At 38.7% G+C, this 22,939-nt stretch overlaps 1 protein-coding gene across 3 annotated transcripts in view; it reads left to right on the forward strand.

The window, feature by feature from the left end:
* Window positions 1–3,435: 3,435 nt before the first annotated feature.
* rftn1b (raftlin, lipid raft linker 1b) overlaps window positions 3,436–22,939 on the forward strand; it is a 79,184-nt gene continuing 59,680 nt past the window's right edge. For 2 of the 3 annotated variants that reach the window (XM_086078272.1, XM_086078275.1), the window contains exons 1-3: window positions 3,436–3,497; window positions 4,301–4,698; window positions 15,497–15,669. In XM_086078272.1, the coding sequence (XP_085934398.1) occupies window positions 15,522–15,669 (148 nt within the window). In that variant the 5' untranslated portion in view covers window positions 3,436–3,497; window positions 4,301–4,698; window positions 15,497–15,521. Of the gene's footprint in view, window positions 3,498–3,910; window positions 3,975–4,300; window positions 4,699–15,496; window positions 15,670–22,939 lie in introns of all 3 variants that reach the window. The other variant, XM_086078274.1, reaches the window with a different exon arrangement.

Raw genomic sequence — 22,939 nt, forward strand, 5'->3', positions numbered from 1 at the left:
ACATGATTACGAGTGACATTTACTCTCTATATCCACCTTGAGACATCTAATGGCTCACAAACGAGACAAAAGGAAATGGGAAAATTTGATTATGGCAAATCTCCGAATCCTGGCGGGATTAAGAAAAAGTTCAACAACACAACTGAAAATGGATGATAAAGGGCGATTTACCTGACTGTGGTTTGAAGTCGTGGGAAAGTTAGATCAATTTCATTCAACTCTCTGATGGATTGAATTCAATAAAAGTGTCAGGAAAATGTTGTTACCTTGAATTATCACGCTCATAATAGTCATTTCTAAAACCATCTTCCCTCGTTGAAATGAATAGAAATACCATTCATCTAATACAAAAACAAAACAAAAACATGTTTCGGATTAGGGAAGTATTTCGTCTCACACGATACACTGGCTAATCGAAACCAGACACATCAACATAAAATATGATGGAATGCTTAAAGCAGTTGTCCAGCTAATGTATCATCTATTTATACAGAGAACTTGCCAGGTGAATGCAAATTTAAAAAAACATCACAGCTAATAAAAGTTGCCAATAATCCCCTTTGGATGGATTAGTCCAGGGGGTCAGCAAGCTTTACTGTCGAAAGAGCCATTTTAGGCCAAATAAATAACAAACAATCTGTCTGGAGCCGCAAAACATTTGAAAATTGTGATGAACTAAACAGTGTGTTAGTCTAATGTATTGACTGCACCATACCAGAAAAATAGAAAGCATCCAATTCTGCCTTTTAACTTCCGTTTGTTTTTTCGTTTTTGTTTTTTCATTTGAGACTTTTCTGCCTTTCTGTCAAGTTATATAAAAATTCAAAATTATATACATATTACATATGGTAATTAAAGGCCTCTCTTCTTCTTCTTCTTCTTCTTATTATTATTATTTTGCTATCAATTTTAGGACATTTTTGGCAATTTTGTGGACATTATATGGTAATTTGGGGGATTTCTTCTTTTGTTTTTGGACATTTTATAACTATTTGGACATTTTTTCTGCTTAAAATTCTTTTTTTTAATCAATATTTTGACTTTTTGGGCAATTTTGTAGACATTTTATGATAACTTCTGGGATTTTTTTTCTTTTGTTTTTTTTGTACATTTTATAGTTACTTCTTGAACGTTTCTTTTCGGCCTTGTCTTAAATTTTTTTTTTTTAAATATCTGACTTTTTTGTCAATTCCAAAGACATTTTATGGTAATTTTCTGCTTTAAGACTTTTGTTTTTGTACATTTTATGGTTACCTTTTGAATGTTTTCTTTTCTGCCTTTTTAATTCAATTCTCTGGCATTTTTGGCAATTTCATGGACATTTTATGTTAAAATCCTGCTTTTCCTCTTCCTTTTTGGACATATTTAGGCTTTTTTATTTTTATTTTGATCTTTCTTTTTCTGACAACTTAAAAATTTGGACACTGACAATATTAAAATATTTATTTAATCATTTTAATTTGTTCATTAATTAATTTTAAGAATATTTATCTAAAAAAAATCAAAATAAATATGTAGAAAAAATATATATTAATTTCCACAATTTTTTTTTTTTTAGAGAGAGATCCACAGAGCCACAGGAGAGGGACTAAGGAGCCACATGTTGCTCCAGAGCCGCAGGTTGCAGGCCCCTGGATTAGTCCTTACCGGATGATGAAGACGCACCTGATCCTTGTATTAGATGCTGGAATTTTTAATAAATCCACAATATATAATAAAGTATTTTTGTAAAGTTGTGTGCCTTCAGTGTAGTACCACATTGTGCCACAACATGCTGGGCAGCTTTGAATACTACTGGAAGAGATGCAGCGTAATTAAAATTGAGAAGACGAGGCAGAGAATGTCCCAAATTCATCTCATCTCATCTATTGAAATATTGAGGGCAGACTTTCACATCTTTCTTTTTAACAAGCTGACAATGTAAAAAAGAAGCTTTGTGCGAGGGCAGTTTTTTTTTTTTTTTTATCTCTTGGGGCACAATGCTAATGCTATACATAAACACACATGGATACAAACAAATCTTACAACGATACTCACGATACACATTTTCGACCTCTCTTCTGTGAGGACAATCATTACAGGAGCTTAGTTGGGATCCTTCTCTGCCTCTTCTTCTCCTGTACCTCTTAGAGTAGACCTCAGAGCTGCCCAGCATGTTGACCTGCAATATAGCTGGGGGTCACTGTACTTAGTATCGGATCGATACCTAACATTGAAGTATGGCACACCACTAGAAGACAATGCAAAGTTCGGATGGGGTGATTTGAACACCTTCCACGGTTGCTTTTAATCATAAAGGAAGGAGGGCACATGAGGTAAGATCCAAGATATTTGAAGTAATATCAGCCTTCAAGTAATCATCAACAGTCGCATGGAAACTGACAGCTTAATGCACCAAGCGAGCAATCTGAAAATAATGTGTGGGCGGGGAAAAAAAAGAAGGAAATTTCACTTATCTTCTTTTGTTTGGCGGGTGCGGGAGGGGAGGGGGGGTTACAATGTAATGCACACAGCCTGACATGCTCTATTCCAGGCAGAAATAGTATGCATGCACAAAGGATCTTATTTTATATCTTATCTGGAAGTGATGGTCCAAGTAGCTTAGAACTGTAATTCAATGTTAAATTTTTATTTTTAAGTGTTTTAACTCACTCACTGCCATTGACTGCTACAGACGTCAAAAATTTGTTTGAACTATTTCTATTAGTTTCACATTTTTTTCCCACTTTTGTTAACAAGAGTATGAAAACCTAGAAAAAAATGGATTGTACATTTAGAACAGATATAACATTTGTGATTACTCTTGAGTTAACTAGTGAAGTCATGTGATTAATTACAATTAAAATTGTAATCGCCTGATTAAAAAAAGAAGAAAAAATAGATTATTAAAAAATTAGGGGCGTCAGACGATTAATTTAAAAAACTTTAATTAATCGCATGACTTCAATAGTTAACTCACGATTAATCACAAATTTTATATCTGTTCTAAATGTGCAATATTTTTTTTCTAGGTTTTCATACTCTTGTTAACAAAAGTGGAAAAAAGTAAATGGCAGTTTATGAGTTAATATGCAGATGAATGAAGTGGGTTAAAAACAATTGTAGTAGTAAAATTAAGTCAAGAAATTTGACTTTACAGTCGTCTATGGATTTGGGAGCTAGGTAACAACATCACATGCTCTGGTGTAGCTAAACAGCTAAGCAGTACAGTGCACCAAAAAATGACATGTCCACTCAATTATGTAGATAAAGGTAATATGAGTATGTTCATGTAACGTTTTGCTGAAAAACTACAACAAGGTGGCAAGGAAATGTGACTAAAGGCGAGTTTTGTGTTTACTGTTTTGTGATGTGAAAAGCTAGTTTCACGGGTGGCTGTTTTTCCCACATTTGACACGAGGGGGCGCTGCCGCCTCGCTACAAAAAAGAAGTTCCGTTACAGCGAGCGACTCGTTTCCTGTGCATGACAGAAAATAGAGGAAAGCACCTTAACCCAAGTAAGTTAATATCTCAAATAAATGACTTCCACCTTGAGTAACTCAACCTAAAGTGAGAATGACCTTATTGTAAAGGAAGGGCCTTTGCTACGGCTCTTGTTCTGGATCTAGAATGTGAAGTTGCTGCTGTAGTGGAAACCCCAGTTTAAAAATGTAAAATGCTACTTTATCATATCTAGCTAGTTGGTTATCATCAAAGGTTACTGTCGCTGTCTATCATAACTACATTGTCAGTCAATCAAGCAAACCATCGAGCTGCTACTGTATCTATTAAATCGTATCTATTAGTCTATCAGCAATGTTTTCAAACTGTCACAGGTGCAAAAATACTACCTAATGAAACCAGAATAAAGCAAAAACACTTTCTTTTGAACACATTGCTGAGTTGACTTATTCCTGATCATTTGATTCAGGTGTGTTGGAGGGGGGAAACACAGAAACCAGGCTGATAAGGGTTCTCGAGGACTTGGGAGACCGGTCGGTCCAATTTATTTATTTTAAACCAAAATTGGGTTAATTTTGACCCAGCAGTTTTAAGGGTTGCACAAAGGAATAGGGAAGGCAAAATGGAGGATGAGTGGCTGCTGAATGGATGATGGTATGATGGATTGTAAGGTTTAAAGGAAGGATAGAATGAAATGAACAAGGATGGTGTGAATGAAAGGTAGAATTAAATAAAGATCTGCCTTGAGTCAATCTCCCCCTCCCCAAAACATGCCCCCTTCCTCCCTTCAACTCTGGTATTTCCCAGTCAACCCCCCTCCATTAAATCCCACCCCTCCCTTTCCTTCGCCTCTCCTCAGATGGATTCTAGCCAGTCGAGTGGAAGCTGCGCGGCAGACGTCGACTCGAGGCTGCCGGGTCACAACACGCGCATCCAGACGATCACGTGAACGCGCACGCACACACTCGAGCGGGCGCACTCGCGCGTACTGGGAGGAAGAATAACAACAATAAGGAGGAGGAGGAGGAGGAGTTGGTGAATAATGTGACAGGATGTGGTTTCCCTGAGCTGGCAGAACATCCGCGCGCACCAAACGGGGACTTGGTGCCTCTTCACCCCGCTTCTGGAGGACTGTGTTCGGCCACGGAGGAGAGCTCGGACCCGACACCGACTTAACCCGGCCCCAAGTCGTCCACGCGTGGGATGCTTCGCTCCGCGTGACGCTCGCGCTCGCTCTACTTTGATCCACAGCGAGAGGTAAGTTCGCTCACGGGCTTCTCGGCATACATTCCCTCCGAATATGTCATCATTTGTCTGTTTTTCTGATGAAAATAAACGCAATTGTGAGTGCGATTTGTCGCTCTGTCCGCAAAGTTGACAGTTTCGTGTTTTGGCCGTGACACGCGTGAACAAGTTTGGCGCACGCGCGCTCACGCCGACGTCACGTGACTTTATCCGGCCGGTACGGGGAGTGCCAATCACGCGCGTCCGTTACACCTGGATCGGCCAATCACCACGCACGCGTGTTAACCGCTCAGGCGTGCGTACGTGCTGGATGTATTAACCAGGTAACAAAACGGTCGTGTTCGTTTCTGTGTCTGTAAATGACGAAGTTTGACTTTGTAACAAGCTGTCATCGATGGTATTTTGCAACACAATATGGAAGAAAAGTGCGTTTTATAAACTTTTTTGAGTAGTTTTCATCGTGTTTTATGCCCTATTTTGTGTTGTTGCATCGTTATTGACACTCCAAAAATGGATTGGTTAAAAGAAAAACTACCAATCTAGTAGGTTAAGATCATATTGGCTTGATTAACCAATAGATTGGTCAGACATTGGCCATTCCGGGTGGTTAAGGGCATATACATTTTATTGGTTAGCCAAACAACCAATAAAATTGGTAACTTACAATAAAGTAAGTCTCGATAGATCACTTGGAAATATATTTATTGTATTCAAATTGTATTTATTAATTATTATGTGATTACTATAATGTCGTTTGAAAATGGAAACGTGTGTCTAGATTGATCACCAGGCGTGACCAGCTCAGTGGTCTTTATGGTAGAGTGTCTGAGACTGGGAGGTTGCGGGTTCAATCCCTGGCCGGGTCACACCAAATACTATAAAAATGGGGCCCATTTGCCTTCCTGCTTGACACTCAGCATTATTGTTTGGAATTGCGGGGTTAGATCACCAAATTATTCCCGAGCACGGCTCCCGCTGCTGCTCACCTCCTCAAGGGATGGGTCAAACATTTTTTTTTACCCCCACTTAGGTGGGTGTGACCATCAATGGCAAAATGCCACTCCCAGTTGAAATTGACTGTCAAAGAAAACATAAACAAAAGGCTTGTGTATTTGACACCACAGAACTTTGATTTCCACTAGCTTAATGCTAACACAAGTCAGCATATATTCTTTATGCTCTGCGCAAACCGACTCTTATTGCTGCATCTTGCTGAGTCGCTTGCAGTAGTTGTGAAAGTCTTCTTCATCTGTATTGCGCAATCACCGCATTGTCCTGACATTGTACTCCAAATATGGGCATAATATCGCATGGTGAGGTACGCGATGGCAGCTTAAAGGGGAAAAACAAGCTGAGGGATGTCAGTGAGGAGGAAGTAAGGGGGCACGAGAGAGGAAAAGGCGTGTGTGTGTGTGTTTGCGTCTCAGTGTGCGTTTGTGCGAGAGTGAGAGTGCAGATAATTAGTTCCAGCTGGTGGCCTGTGGAGTTAACTTTACACTGTTGGTACACACACACAGTAAGCGTGTACACACACGCACGCGCAGTTGTAAATGTGGAAGCGATTGGCGTTGCATCACGCTGCAGCCATGCCACCGAGCCGCAGGAAAGAGGTCAAAGTTCAACTCATGGCCGCACTAATGCTTTAAAAAAAAAAAAGTGTAAAGTTGTGTTTTCCTTCCTTTGCTTCTTCCGCGTTCTGTGCGCCAGATGTTCGCCTCGCCGGTCAGGCGTGACATGGCGTGAAACCTCACTTCAGCCAGCGTCAAAGGCTTAAGTCTGCAAGTGCATTTTGATTCTTCTTTGGATTTTTTCCGTGATAGTATTTAATCCTCGACAAGCAGTCTCAACGGGGTTCATATTCATTTGTTGACACTTGAATGACAGTGAAGAATCTTTAACTGTGGACAGCGGTGGAGAATGATGTTTATGGTTTCACAACATGGTTACGGCCACGGCTACTTATTTGGGTTTGAAGCTAAAATTGAGGTTTAAAAGCCTGGGTTAGTTCTTTGAACAAAGGTTACCGTTTCAAGACAGGGTTAATATTTCAAATGAGGATCTTAAGATAGAGTTGGGGTTTGAAAGGGTTTTAAATAAGGTTTTCATGATTTCAAGTTTGGACTTTAATCAGGGTTTGAAGGGTTTCAAATTAAGGTTTTAAGCCCGAGTTAAAGTTTGAAAAAGAGAGTTAGGCTTTCTAATTAGTATTCAATATAGCCTGGGTCGGGCGAGAAGAAGTTTGTTTTCACGACAGGGCGAGGGTCTCTTGATTGGGTTTGAAGCCAATCTTAGGGTTTTAAATTAAAGGTTTGATGCCTGGGTTAGTGTTTTAAATAAAGGTCAAGTTTTCAAAACAGCGTTTCATTAAGGTTTCAGGGTAAGGCCTCAGATCAGGGTTTTAAGATGGAGTTTGTGTTTTAAGAAGGGGTTCGGCTTTCTAATTAGGGTTTTAAGCCAATGTTGGGGTTTCAAATGACATTTTAAGCCTGAGTTAAGGTTCCAAATGAGTGTTTCTAAGACAGGTTTGGCAAGTCTCTTTCGCTCTGTTCGGTCCAACATCCGCTCACAAATGAAAAAAATAAAATAAAATCCCACAGCATCTCTCCAGCCTTTACAACGACAACACATGCATAGCTAAGTCGCTAGCTGAGCACATGTTTAGACTCGCGACTCAGCAGCGCCCCCTGGGGAGGCACACTTCCCGCTTTGCAAACATCATTAACGCAGACTGTGACGCGGGTACGAGTGGACGCCGGCACGTCATTTGGCAACGTGGACACGTCCTTTGATTGGCTGTTTTCCCGCCGTGTGTCATTGTTGCTTTAACGACTTGACGGTCGCGTGTTTGTGCCTCCCGTGTGGGCTGTTGAATGTCATTAAGGTAAAATGTCTGCTGACTCAAATGGTTTCTTCTCACCAAAAGACAAACGAGGAGGAGGAGTTGAGGAGCTTTCAAAGCGCAGCAACGTAAACACAAAAACAGCAACTTTTGGACGAACAGCGTATTCCTACAGCAGGAACTATTTTATTTTTATTTGGTTTAGTCTATAGTTTAGATTTAGTTACAGGCTCATTTATTTGGACCAGAAGAAGACCATGCTTAAGGGGTAGCACTTGAAACCCTAACCTAGGGTTCAAAGAGTTTAAAAAAAAAAAAGGAAAAAAGGAAAACCTTGTTTACAATTCTGACATTTGAGTTAAGTGCTAATTGAAATTTGAAACCTAAATGCTAACCTGGGCTAAACTCTCATTTGAAACCTTAACCCAGGCTGACACTTTAACACTAAATCGACACTAATCCGAAAGCCTACTTTGAAACATTTGACTCTAACTTCAGACGTTTTTAACTTAAAATCATAACACTTGTTTAAATCCCTGGTTTCCAATTCTAACATTGCATTTAAACCCTAATTTAAAACCCTATCTTTGGTTTGAAGCACTAAGTTAACATAGTAACCTTTGTCAAACCTTAACTTGAAATTGAATTTGAAAATTGGCTTCAAATCCTAATTTGAAACCGTAACTCTAAATTAGGATTGGGAAATTTCAAATTAAGAAACCCCAATTTGAAACCGTAATGTTTGTTTGAAACTTGTCCCTGTCTACTAACCTTTATTGAAAACCCTATCACGTTTGAAATTCTAAAACTGGCTTCAAATCCCAATTACAAACCCTAATTCTAGTTTGAAACCCCAATTTGAAACCGTAACCTTCGTTTGGAACTGTCTTCAAACCTTAATTGGAAACCCCAACAATCAATGTTTAAAATTGCCTTCAAATCTAATTAGAAACTGCAACTCTGTCTCGAAACCCTAATCTTTGTTTGAAATACTAACTTTGTCTTCAAACACAATTTCGAAACCCTAACCCTGGCCTGGAACCCTAATTTGAAAGATGGCAGGTTTATTGTTGCCACAGGTGTCATCATAGCCTTACTTCCCTTTACTTAAGCCCCTGTGGATTCAAACAGTACGAATCTTCCGTTCCACTGGCGTTAAATTGGTGTGTTTCGTTTTGGACCACGTGACCAGTCAGACAACACGCTGAGCGACCTGTCTCTCGATGAGCTCTGCCGTTTTCATCTCGAGCAGTGTCATCTTCATTGCGGTCTCTTTTTTCTTTTATTTTTTCCTCTTGCTGCTGCAAAAAAGAAAGCTCATATTTGAGGCTTCACTTTTTATTGATGTCCCCCTCCCGCCCTCAAAGACTTCATGCATCCATCCGTCTATGAAATGTATAATCACTGTCGGACAACAAACACGCTCCGACACGGAGTTGTCATTATAGTCATGCAAGGATCACTGATTTGTCTTGTAACGACTGCGTAGGAAAATTGCAGCGCTTATTGATTGCGTAATGTGCACATGTCGATAAACGGCTAAAGGTCTAACGACGTCAGCTTCGGGCTAGTTTATTATTTTTTTTCATGAATTAATGGGCCTGGTTGGAGATCCCTTCCTTATGTGTAACGTTTGCCATTTTTGAGACACCAGGGCAGGGCCCGATATGATATAAAAGTCGATAATAATGCGACCATATATGGAGAGCTCGTCAAGATGGGATCTGATTCACTCCAGTTAATGTGATAGCATCATCGCCAATGCAGGTGTGATAAGATTGGACCCCCCCCCCCAACTAAAATACACTGCATTATAAATCATTGCAATGCCATATTGATCCGCTCCAAATCGATCCGCTCCTATTACAGTGCAAAGTAATTTGATATGTTTCGTTGCAATTTCAAAACCATTTTGATTGACTCCAAATACAACTAAGTGCACTTTCTGCAGAAATTGCGTGGGAATGCTGAAAGATGAATGCTAATAGCTGAATGCTAAGTTGAAAGATAAATTACAAAGTATTAATTGTAGTGTGAATTTTTGAAGCAAGTTGAAATTTATATGGAAAAGTGTTATCTGAAAGTACCCTCCATTCATTCAGATGGAAAAATTGGAACTAATGATATACAATGGAAAAATGCAAAAATTTAAAGAAAATCACTCAATAGCGCCACCTAGGCATGCAGTACCCTCCATTCATTTAGATGGAAAATTGGAACTATGATAGCCAGTTGGTATACATGTATAACCCTTAACATAATTGCCATGGATATATTTGCAATGTATAGTTTAAGGTGGAATTCGAACCCGCGACCTCCTGTTTACTGGACAATGCCCTTTATCAAATGCGCCACTGAGCACAGTGAGCAGTATCAGAGAGCTGGCAATGATGATCAGTTGTACGTATGGAAGCTGGAGTGGAAAGCGGGGAAAGGTTCAATGTCATTCCCATTGAAAACGAATGGGGAAAAATTGATATTTAACGTTAAATTGTGCGACAAAAAATAGAAAATCACAATAACATATGTGGGAATGCTTCAGCCATAATGAGACTTTACGCAGATCTGATTGGCTGGATCAGGGAGATATTTTGTGTTTAGTGCAAAATTGGTGATCGGTTGTAATGCCATAGTTTGCCGATCGAGTAACGACGTTATGGATTGGATTTGCAAAGTAAGACATCATCATTTACCATAATTTTTAATTATTATTATTTTTTTCCCCCTCCCATTTGTGTGTATTGAATATTTATCAGCGTTTTTGGGACAATTTTTAGGGTTTATTTTATTTTGTTTTCCCCCCAATGCATTTCACTGGGCACCAATTATGCAAATTTTGGCTATTCGTCGGCGGGGCCTTCCAATCCAATAACGGGTTTTGACTGCAGTGTACAGTAAAAATAAATAAACAAGGGTTTGAAATACAGTAGATTAGATAGATTTGTCCATCTTTTGATCGGATCGATGATCAGTTATTATTTTTTTGAAACTCTGTGATTGGTAATCGGTGATGGCCTTCAAAATCATGATCGTCTAAAGTCTAATTACTATGTTCTGCAAAACGATTAATCCCAATAATGAGGTACGATTCACTCAAATTTTCGAATATCGTTAAGTTGAATGTGTTCTATTTAAAAAAAATTATATTTTTTAAATATCCCATCGATTGACGTAGAAATTGATTTTGCTTTTGCATTACTGCACAAACTTGAGTGTTTTCATTCACAAGCATGGACTTGGAACACATTAAACTCTTATCTCAAGGCACAAATGTAATTCACTCTAATATGATACAATATGATTTCGCCAAGTGCTCCACAAAGCACACCTGAGACGCCGTAGATCAGGAAGATACCCCAATCCAAGTGTTTAACAATTTTTCCACATTTGTTGCAAACACCACGATTGTATTTCAAATTTTCATACAGAAATGATGACCATGCAAGCATGACATGTCATTTTTTCCCCCTCTTACTTCTTCCTCTCCAAACACGACTTTGAATGCCTTCGTGTTTGCGAGCTTTCAGACGTCCTGCGGGCTGCTTTGCAAACGTATGGCTGCGATTTTTTCTTCTTTTTTTTTTTGCCTCAACAAATCCCGGCGTGGACGGATTATGCGGCGAAATCAAACTCATGACTGCCCAAGGCTTGCGAGAGGAGCTGGGAAGCGGGGGAGGAAGGGGAGGGAAGAGGAAAAGGTGGTGGTCCTGAAGAGAGGCAGAAAGAGAGAAAGTGACAATGAAAGAAGGGAGAGGCCGAGAGAGATTGCTGCCTATTCTTCTTCTGAGAAGCCGACAGTCGGCGAGGGGCTCGTTCCCATGGCGATAGCTGCCTTCATCTGTCTGTGCGAGAGTGTGTGTGTGCGTGTGTGTGTGTGTGTGTCTGGGCCTTGAGATGGCACGGAGGCGGCGGTGGGTTTTGGCCGGGGTCCGCATTGTGCCGCTTGCTCGCATCCTGAAATTGGTGGTCAATCTCAGATGTCGATATTGACGAGGCCCTTCATCATCTTTCACTCTCCGGATCTTCTTTCATCAATAGCATCCATATTTTCAATATATCAAAAAATTATCAACATTTTTTTCCTCAATATTGAAATTGCGATTTAAAAGTTATTTAACTCATTTACTGCCATTGACGACTATAGACGTCAAAAATTCATGCAAACTATTTCTATTAGTTAAATTTTTTTTTCCATTTCATTAAATGTTTTATGAAAACCTATATTTTTTTATTGTACATTTATAACATATAAAATTATCATGCGATTAATTACGATTAAATGCCCCTTGTTTTTAATATGTCTATTTTTTAATTAGGCCCGTCAGGCGATACATTTTTTTAAAATTGTAATTAATCACATGACTTCACTAGTTAACTAACGATTAATCATAAATTGAATGTCTGTTCTAAATTTACAAAAAAAAAATCCCAAGGTTTTTATACTCTTGTTAGCAAGGGTGGAAAAAAATGCTAAATTAATAGAAATTGTTCAAATGAATTTTTGACATTTATAGCCGTCAATGGCAGTGAATGAGTTAATAGTTTTATCTTCCCCTTTAATAAATTAATCTGTATTACAATAAAAAAAAAACTCCACCAGATTTATTGTACATAAATGTTTTGGTCTTATGGTTTAAGCTAAAATAAAGGCACTGAACATGAAAAACACTTTAAATGTACTTCCATTAGAGTTTGTAACTTACTGAACACTTAACTATGTTTCACATTTGAACCGGTACTGTAACTGTAACTCGGTTCCTGGGAATCGATACCGGTACTCAATGGTACCAATTTTCGGTACTTTTGTACTCTCTCTCTCTTTTTAATTTTCAATAAATGTATTAATTTTGGTGGTAGTAAATGTTCATCTTTGTTTAATAGTAAAATCTTTTTTTAAATAAATCGAATTACCTTTCAATATATAAAACTTGACAAATAAAAAATAAAATAAAATGTCATTCAAATGAGCCAGAGAGGAATAGTAAAAATAAAGGTTTAATATTTTACAATTACTGAAGTATGATTAATAAACACAAGTTAATATGACAAAAAAAACAAAAACAAAGTGTGAATCAAAGTTATGTGCAATGGAATAATAATAACTGATGTTATCTTAGTTTCTTGTGCGGTTGTTTTTCAAGAACGTAAAGCCTGCCGAGCTTGTTTGAACCCAGGTTGGCCTCAAATCTTTAAAAAAAAAATGACAGCTGTTAGAGGACATGACATGAACAAAGGGAATAATTGGGTTCAAATGAATCATTTAGATGTACCCGATGTGGTCTGTAATGCTCGCTACATTTTGGCCACAATGTTTTGCTAATTTAAATATGGTCACCAGTAGTATATCCAAATGACAACGTCTATATACCTTAACGACGGTGAAGCCGTGTGCCTTCCAGCGTGATTCCATTGAGCAATAAACATAACTACATGCTTTAACGTAAAGCATTTAATAAATTGTTTGCATATGACATTCAGAATATTTGTTCATGTCAAACTACTGGGGTCATTTTTTATCTTCAAGTTTGGCGTGCAAATTTTTTTTGGATAAAAACCCTTTTTAATGAAAATCGAACTGTCCTTGAATCATATCGCGCTACATTGCAATGTCAGTTTGAATTCGATTACGTGTTGAGCACTAGTGAGTTCCCCGCTAAAACCCCAAACTCCTGTCGCACGCATGAACTCAACGCTGCAAGATTATGAAGATTACACGTAGATTTTGCGGGTTGTGGAGAGATGAGTCACGAGCGCGCTCAATCTTGTCGTGCGTTTGGTTCGCCACAAGACTTCCTGTTTACCCGTTGGACTCTGATGTGCGCTGACGTTCACGAATTCATCTACAGCATCTTCTCCCCCCCGCCTCCTTTGCTTCGCTGTTCCCGCCGCGTCTTCATTTCACGCTCCTCAGTCGCGCGTTCCCCGTTTTCTCCCTTGATTGAGTTTCACCTTTCTCCATTCTCGCCGCTCACCTCATTAGCGAAGCCGCCGTCTGCTCATTTCCTCTTTTTGTCCCGCAACCACCCGCCAACTGTGCACACTTCCTGCAGTCCAAACCCCCTGAGCCACAATGCCCGAGCCCCCGCACTTCCTGCCCTGTCGTTTCATTGTGTCCGGGGCAAAGCCATGTGGTGTTCCCGAAATAGACGTGCACTTGATTTTGGAGAGGCAAGACATTAAGCATCCGCCACCCGCTTCCATCCCATTTAGCATTTATGCACGCCATCATCCATAAAATGCTATGTTTGTCTATTCATTCCTTAAACGAAGCATCAGTTGGGTGTTTTTGGGCGACTTCACCTTCATGCTCGTTTGCATTTGCATTGGTAACAAGGAAGAGCAAAGGCGTGAAAAATCAACCATATTTACTCCCCTTTATTTATTTATTTATTCATATGAAGAGGCTTATCCAGCTCGTACTTATTTCTCCCGCCTTTGAAACTCGTGTGCAAATATGACATTTCCGACACGTTTTTAATGCTTTACGCTTGTCTACCTTTCAGATGCGGTTCAGTATAACCACCCGCGAAGCAGTCACACGGATTATGTTGCCCAATTCGAAAAACAGCGAGTTGGGGTGGAGTCGTAACCGGCGCTGCGTTGATGTTGTTTTAATGCGCTCTCTCTATTCATCGGTTTTCCTTCATGTCTTTGAACCCGATATTAAAATTAATGAGCCCGGCTCACTTCAAATGTTTAACAATACTTACACTATCAAAGGGAAAAGTATTACAAAGCGGATGCATTGTTCTATTATTAAAATGTTGCATTACTACAGTCCGATGTGGTTTATGTTCATACAGTAAAAACAAAGTTATTAAACAGTTCAAACAAAAGATTTATAAGAATGCGTGTTGTTGTTTTTACAGGAGAGCTCACTAATCTGCCGGCTCATAATTCCAACAGACTTTCCACCCTCCCCAAAGCCTGGCGGTAAAATAACAACCATTTAGTCTGTGAAGAGGTTGGCTCTTGGAAAGATAACATCCCATCCATTTTCTGAAACGCTTAGTCCTCACAGGGGTTGCTGGAGCCTATCCCAGCTGGCTTCGGGCAGTAGGCGGGGTACACGAACAATCACAATCACACCTAAGGACAATTTAGAGCGATCAATTCACCTACCATGCACGTCTTGAGGGAAACCGGAGCACCTGCAGAAAAGCCGCGCAAGCTAACCAGTCGGCCACCGTTCCGAAAACGAACTGACGAAATGACAAGGAAACAAAATCAGAAATTGATTTTGTCATCGTGTCAACAAATGAGGACATATTGACACATAATGACAGAGACTGAAATCCCTCATGAAGCGCTTGCATTTGAGATACGACTCACTCAATGTGATTTGCTGCAAAATCATTTTAGGTTGATTTATTGGTCAAAAGGTCAACCCATTAAGGTCACTGTTAATTGCCACCAAAAAACGAATCACTTCAATTAGGGCTGTGCTATTAATGGAAATTCAATTACAATTTCAATTATTACACTCCACAATTACAAAATCAGCAATAGTTGTCAAAAAAGAGTAACTAATTTTGAGTTGTTTATATTTATAAATCTTTTGAATTTTTAAAAAATAACTTATTTAATAAGTTTTGTTTTGACCAAAAGGAACTCGCAAAGTTATAGTGTTTCAAAGAATTTGATTTGTCTTCACAGTTTTTTTTCTTTCTTGTTTTGTACCAAATCAATAAATGTTCGCCTTAATCGTGATTTCAATTATTCCCAAAATAATCGTGATGAATATTTTCTTTATAATCCAGCAGCTCTAATCTCAATGGCTTGCTACTAAATCGATCTCGCATGAAAAATGTGGGAAAATGACGTGTTTTTGTGTTTGACCATGCTTTGAACTCGACCTTTTATTTTAAAGCTTTGGGATGCAGAAACCTCTCAAAGCAAAGAACCAAAATAGTGAAAACGAAAAGTTTTGGTGAAGATTTACAAGTGAAAATGTGTTTGTTGGACTTTCAGTGTTGGCGGTACACCAAGTGGCGTCATGGGCTGCGGACTGCGTAAAATGAAGCCTACGTCGGAAGAGAAGTCACCGGGCAAGATTTACTCCACACTGAAGAGACCTCAGGTGGAGACCAAGGTGGGCGTGGCCTACACCTACCGGTACCTGGACTTCCTCATCGGCAAGGACGGTAAGGCTTTCAATTTAATTGAATTCAATTTAGAGATGGGCAATAAATCGATTTAATTTGATGCATCATCATTTTAAAAATCGAATAGTTGAAAATGTTCTAAATCGTGAAAACACATTTTTGGTCAACACAAAATAAATGACAGCAAACAGTCAAGTCGCTTTCTAAGCAACAATTAAACAAAATAATTCAATAGAATGACCTTGTGCTAATGATATTTTTCCAGAAATTGTGCTTTTATATATTTTTTATTCAATGGACTGAAATGATTTTGTTTTTAAATCCCTGATTGTTCCACAAACTGACACCTTGAATTAAAACACATCTTTCTTTTTGTTTTGTTCTGTATTTCTTTAGGTTTGGAAAATATATCTGTTCCTCTTAATGTTTACTCACTTTCCCTTTTTTTAATTTATTTTTTTCATGATGGGCTTTATACATTATTTTAAGGCAGTTAAACTCCATCAATTCATTAAATTTTTAAAGTTTAAGTTGTATGAATATAGGTTTATTATTATTAGTGTGGTCTCTGTATCCACAACCGAAAACGACACGAATCGCACGTTTCTGTAAAAGAAAAATTTAATTAGTGTACGTTTTGGCTGTGCACCCCCAACTTCAATGCAATAGGTGAGGTATAATCAATGAATTATATAACAATAAGAAAGCATTCTTGTTCAATGATTCATTGATCTTGTGTTTTAGCTCGGATCAAAAGCACAAAATTGAAAAATAGGCCAGTAAGAGCATTAGTAAAGCTATATTAGCTTGTTAGCCGCCACAACCACTAGCCATACGCAGTTCAGCAATATCTGTGATACCAGATCTTCTTTATATCTACGAACTGATTACTCTTCTTGATAATAGGAACTTTCCAGTCACATTTGATGTTTTTACACAAAGAGATGAGCGTCAATGTCACAAGCATTTAGCGCTTAAATTCATCTACTTGTGGCTTTTTTGGGCGATAAAACAAATTAGACTTGATGTCTTTTAATTAGTTTTACGCCGCTGCTCTCTAAGCACTTTCTGCTCCCGATGACAACACGTTCGAGCTACGGTTACTCATCCTTTGCCGGGAAGAGAAAGATTGCATTTAAGATAATTGATATATGACGTGATTGTTTTAAAGGAGCACAACATTGTTGGCAATTGCGCAATCTCTTGAGGTTTTATGAGAATACTGGAATATCAACCTTTGTTGTCGATGTCAGCAATGTATGAATTGATATGTGTATTCGAGTGTGGGCTAAATGCAAATAATCATCACTGTAAGTCTAATTGCTAGTGATGGGAAAATGAAGCTTCATGAAGCACTTGTAATATTTTTTGACGCCTCTAGATGCCACTCTTGGTTGAAAGATGCAGTGGAAATTTAATCAATTTCCTTTGCACTAGCCTTTATATTTAAACCAAGAGCACCATCTAGGGGAGTCAAAAAATATCACAAGTGCTTCATGAAGCTTAATTTTCCCATCACTACTAATTGCTAACATGCTTGTGATGTTTTTTTGTTTTTTTTCTCTCAAAACACACCTGTTTGCAATGATGAAACATTCTATTGGCAAATGTTACATTATAATTACAAATGTAACATCGTGTATTAGAAGTGTTTGAATCGTGGCGGAAATATAAGTATTGTTGGTGCGCCTCAGTGGACATCATAAAACGATGCAGGAAAAAGTCTTAAAGACCCAAAATTAAACAGGAAATCAATCGATCGTTTTGGTTCGAAACAGCCATTTTGTGCAAATTGGAAGGCACAAACTCCCATGAGGCAAATGATCCCCATTCGGAAGCAGGTATTCTGGACAGATGGTCGACACTAAATTGCCAAGCTTTTTTTTTTTTTTTTGCCTACGCCATGTAATGGAGTCAAAGTGGCATAATCATTACAAGGTCACTTGGAAAGTAAAATTAGCCCCCGACAACAGTTTCACCGATTAACACCAAATTGGTTGGACATGTCAATCATAGAAATGCATGAAAAAGTCTGTTGGAATCATCAAAAATTGAACAGGAAATCTGCCCAAATAAATAAATACCGTAGTTTAGTAGTAATTGGCACAAAAAAATGCTCCAGAATCTGTGCCTGAAGTTAAGTAAGTTGAGTGAATAAATAACGTCCGTCATTTGCCTTAGTCATAAAAATATTGAAAATTGCAAGTGCTGTGGTACACATAGTAAAATGTTTGCATTTATTGGCTATAAACATGCTTTGTTTTCACTGTTGTGGGTGGGGTAATGGGTGCGCGGATTCTGTAGGGACATGGGGGGGAGAGAATGAAATGCTGACTATGCATGCTTCTGCCGAAAGACAAGCTTACCCTATTGTTTCCAGCGTAAACGTTTTGAGTGCTGACTGAGTGGGAAAAAAATAAAAATCACTAAAACATCATGGGACCGCCCACTTGGCGGGAAGTGAGGTGAAGGCTGAGTTCACTTCCTTGTTTGTTCCTTTGGGTGGAGGCTTTTTTTGGGGGGTTAAATTTAGACGCGTTGCTCCTTTGCTGCTAGTCCAGACTGATTGCATTTCACCACAGTCGATAGCGACATATTGATCCCAGCCAGGGGCCAATCACAGCCAATGAAGCTTTGCTTTGATGCTGGCTGAAAAGAAGCAGCGAAGAAAGAAGCATGATGGGTAAACACAAGTTGATGCCATTAGCTTATAGTGGCTGCATTTACGCTATGCATCGTTTTTTTACACAATTCCAAGTGTACAGAATGTTAAATGTGATATAAATATGGTACATTACAGCTACAATAAATATGACAAATATGGTACATTAGAGATGTACAGACATTAAATATGATGTTTTATAATGTTCCGCAAATGTTCCCCAAGTGCTATTCAAAATTCCCCAAATGTTGGTTGGATGTTGCACAATTGTGAACAAATGGTCCACATAATTATGCTCCCTAACTGTTCCCCGAAGGTTTACCTCAATGTTCCCAAAACATGCCACAAAATCTTACCAAAACATCGCAAAATGTTCCTCAAATCTTCATCAAAATTTCCCTATATTCATGGTAAATGTTCCCGACATGCACTCCAGATGTTCCCTAAGTATTAAAGTTGCAAATGTTCCCCAAATGCTCTCTAAATTGTCCACAAATGTTCCCCAAGTGCTGTTCAAAATTCCCCAAATGTTGGTTGGATGTTGCACAAATGTGAACAATGTTCCCAAAACATTCCACAAAATATTACCAAAAGTCTTTCCTCTCTTCATCAAAAGTTCCCTATAGTCATGGCAAATGTTCTCGACATGCACTCCAGATGTTCCCTAAGCATTAAAGTTGCACAAATGCCTCACCATTCCCCAAATGTTCCCTAAATGATTCCCAAATCATTAGAGCTGTAAAAAAAAAACTCTATAGTAATATAGTACACTAGAGATCTATCAATCATCATCATCATCATCATCATCATCAATGACGCCTTTATTTTTACCTTATATAAATAAAGATGACTTGACTTGACTCATTACTTCCAATGGATAATTTTGGAAGCGTTTGAGTGCGACCATATCGCAAGACTAGAAAGTGGGAGCGTAAAAAAGACGATGAATTCCCGACTCAATGTCACGCTGGCCTTCAGTGAGAGGGATTCAATTCCAGCTCTCCAGCCGGTGAGCCGCGGGGATAAATCCCAGCTCCCCCGCCGTCCCGCCACTAATCTCCCTCCGGAAAGACACTCTGGCGCGACGCTTTCTCACTGACCTCTCCCGCAGCGCCAAGTTGCATCTGAGAGCTTCTGATGCAAAGACAAAGGGGCGGCAGGAAGTGAATATTTTTTTTGCACGTCCCTCACCTGATGCCGTGACGGCTGGGCTGCTCATGTCAATTGAGAAGGATGAGATCAGGGGGGACACCTGCAAACCATGATGTCACTCCCCACACAGCATTGTGGTAATTACAGTGAAGAAAAAATGTCAAATAATCATTTGGTGAAAGTCAAAAGAGTGCCAGCAGGTGGCGTCGCTCCTATAGGCAACAAGCTTGCATGTTTGTTTTTCGGTTACCATTCTTTTGTCACTTAACTTAGCCTGAGACGCTAAGTAACAAGTGCTCTACTTTTGTGGTTCACGTTTCTATCATCATGGTACATTGGATTTGTAAACATGATATAAATAAAATGTTCCCTAATTGTTGCCCAAATATTCCCAAAACAATGTCTAAATATCCTCTAAATGTTGACGAGATGTTCCACAAATGTTTTTCGAAATGAGCCACACGTTCCCTAACTGTTCCCGCCCAGTAGGAGCAACATAGCACAAAATGTTGACCAAAAAGTTCCCAAAAGGCTCCCTAAATCTTCCTTATATTTTCCCAAAGGAAATTGGAATAGTTCCCAAAACTTCCTTAAATCTTACCCAAATGTTCTCTAAATGCCCTCCAAATATTCACTAAATGTTGCCCAAAATGTTCCCTAAATGCTTGCTGAATGCTGTGCAAATGCTTCCTGAATGTTTCTTAAATGATCCACAAATGTTCCCTAACTATTCCCCTAGTTTTTTCTCAATGTTCCCAAAATTGTTCTCAAAATTTCCCCCCAAAAGTATTCAAATGCTCCCCCAAATGTTCTCTAAATGTACACCAAATATTCCCTAAATGTTCCCTAATTGTTACCCAAATGTTCCCAAAACGATGTCCAAATATCTTCTAAATGTTTGCTAGATGTTGCACAAATGTTTCCAAAATGAGCCACACGTTCCCTAACTGTTCCCCGAAAGTTTTCTTAAATGTTCCCAAAACATTGCACAAAATGTTACCCAAAAAGTTACCGAAATGCTCCCTGAATCTTCCTTATATCTTCCCAAACTGTTCCCTAACTGTTTCGCCAGTTTTTCCTCAATGCTACCAGCATTTTACTCAAAATGCTTACCAAAGAAAATTGGAATTGTTCCCCAAAACTTCCTTAAATCGTACCGAAATTTTCTCTAAATGAACTCCAAATAAAACGTTCACTAAACGTTGCCCAAAATGTTCCCTAAATGCTTGTTGAATGTTGTGCAAATGTTTCATAAATGGTCCACAAATGTTCCCTAACTGATCACCTAGTTTTTTCCTCAATGTTGCCAAAAATGTTACTCAAAATGTTCCCCAAAAGTTATTTAATTGCTTCCCCAAATATTCCCTAAATGTTCAATAAATGTTGCACAAATGTTCTCCAAAACATTAGAGGTGTACAAACACTCTAAACACTCTATATACATACACACACACAAAATAAATAGTAGACCAAAAAATATTTACCGTGATGTTTTTTTTTTAAATATTGCACGCAAGAAATACATTAAAATAAATAAATGAATTAATTAAAAACTAAAATAAATAAATAAATAAATACTGAACATAAGGCATTTTCTAAAAAATCATTTATCAAACCCACCCCAAAAACGAATTAAATCTAATTAAATTTAAAAAATGAAACAACAATGAAAACAACCCGTGACGCGCACGCGCACACACAACATCCTCATATGTCCTCATATTTTCACCAATTGCATTTTGGGTAAACCCGATTTGTGTGCTCTCCGGAGGCAGCGGCGGTCACATCAACATCACTAACGTCGGAGCACTCTCGTCCCCGTGGCGCCGCCGCCGCCATTCCAATATCAGACGCTTTTGTTTTTGTGTGCGTGGCGGCTGCGAAATAAAAGCAGATGACAAGCTTTATTGCTTACAGCTCTCCTCCAATTTACGCTGGCTTTCATCAGCCAAAGTTTATTTTGCTACATTTGGAAGCAGTTTAGCAGCCTCTCTCTCTCTCTCTCTCTCTCTCTCGCTCTCTCGCTCGCTCACGGTGGTGATGTCACACAAATGTGGCAACAAATGATTGCAAACTGCTCTCAGCAGAACAAAAAAAAAAAGGATGACATGCGTGAGGAATGATGTCGAATGAAGGAGTTGAACTTGTTTTCACTCATTTCTTCATTTACAGCCAAATTCACCATGATCACAAAAATCATCTGACATAAGTTACAAAAAACTGTTTTATGGATATACTATAAAAAATATTTTTTATGTCACAATAGCTAGGGCTCAACTGATTTTTTAAAGGCTTATGTTGATTCTGATATTTGGCAGGAAAAATATGATAACCAATTGATCGGCTGATGAACTCATTCACTGCCATTGACGGCTATAGACGGCAAAAATTCTTTTGAACTATTTCTATTAGTTTTCCATATTTTTTAATAAGAGTATGTAAACCTTAAAAAAAATATTGTACATTTTGAACAGATATAAATTTTGTGATTAATCGTGAGTAATTATTGAAGTCATGTGATTAATTAGATTTTTTTTTTATGAATTGCATGACTTTACGAGTTAACTCACGATTAATCATAAATTTTATATCTGTTCTAAATGTACAATAAAAAATATCTAGGTTTTCACACTTGTTAACAAAAGTCAAATATCTGAATTTTTTTCTTTTACACATGTGTTTTTGTTTCGAGTTCAATAATAACTTCATTAAAAGCATCAATGTGAACTTCAAAAGATCACTATCAATTCGGAATATGGATTTTTTTTTTAACACACAATGATTAAAAATCACATTTATATAAAATTTTAAATGCAATATTTAACAAGACTTTTAAATACGCAAGATGCTCCAGCCTTTTTTCCCTCTGCCAACTAAAACACAGAAAGCAAAATGGCTGACTGAGGCAGAAAAGTGAACCTCGTCATTCCACACCTATCACGGAAAGTATCTTTAATTATTTCAAGAAACTGCGTGTGTTTTTGTGTGAGCCCTTCACTCGCCTACCTGCAATGATTCAAATCTTTAATGAAGCATGGAAATAGAAAAAAAAAAAGAAAAGTTTGTCTAAATGGAGCAAGGTCATTCTGGATGCACGGGGGGGAAGCAAAATATGCTGATGCAGTGAACTCATTCAGCCACCAGGGCGGCGCTGGCTGGCAGACTTTCAGATCTTGCGGCAGGCATGCGCTCCCTCGAGGAAGACCATATCTACACATACGCGCGCACACTGACAGTGATAGACAGAGCGAGGGCCGAGTGATTGTGTTAAGAAGCAAACAGCTCACGCATGCACTAAGACACACACACACACACACACACACACACACACACACACACACACACACACACACACACACACACACACACACGCACACGCACACACCTCTTCCATCGTCTTCATCCATCCATCCCGTCCCGTCTTGTCATCCTGACACGCTAATGGAGACTAATCAAGTGCCAGGGGGAGCACAATGGGCGCTTCATCTCCAGACT

The sequence above is a fragment of the Leptonotus elevatus genome, chromosome 6 (genome assembly GCF_054856555.1).
Source record: "Leptonotus elevatus isolate MCC_2025b chromosome 6, RoL_Lele_1.0, whole genome shotgun sequence".
NCBI lineage: Eukaryota > Metazoa > Chordata > Actinopteri > Syngnathiformes > Syngnathidae > Leptonotus > Leptonotus elevatus.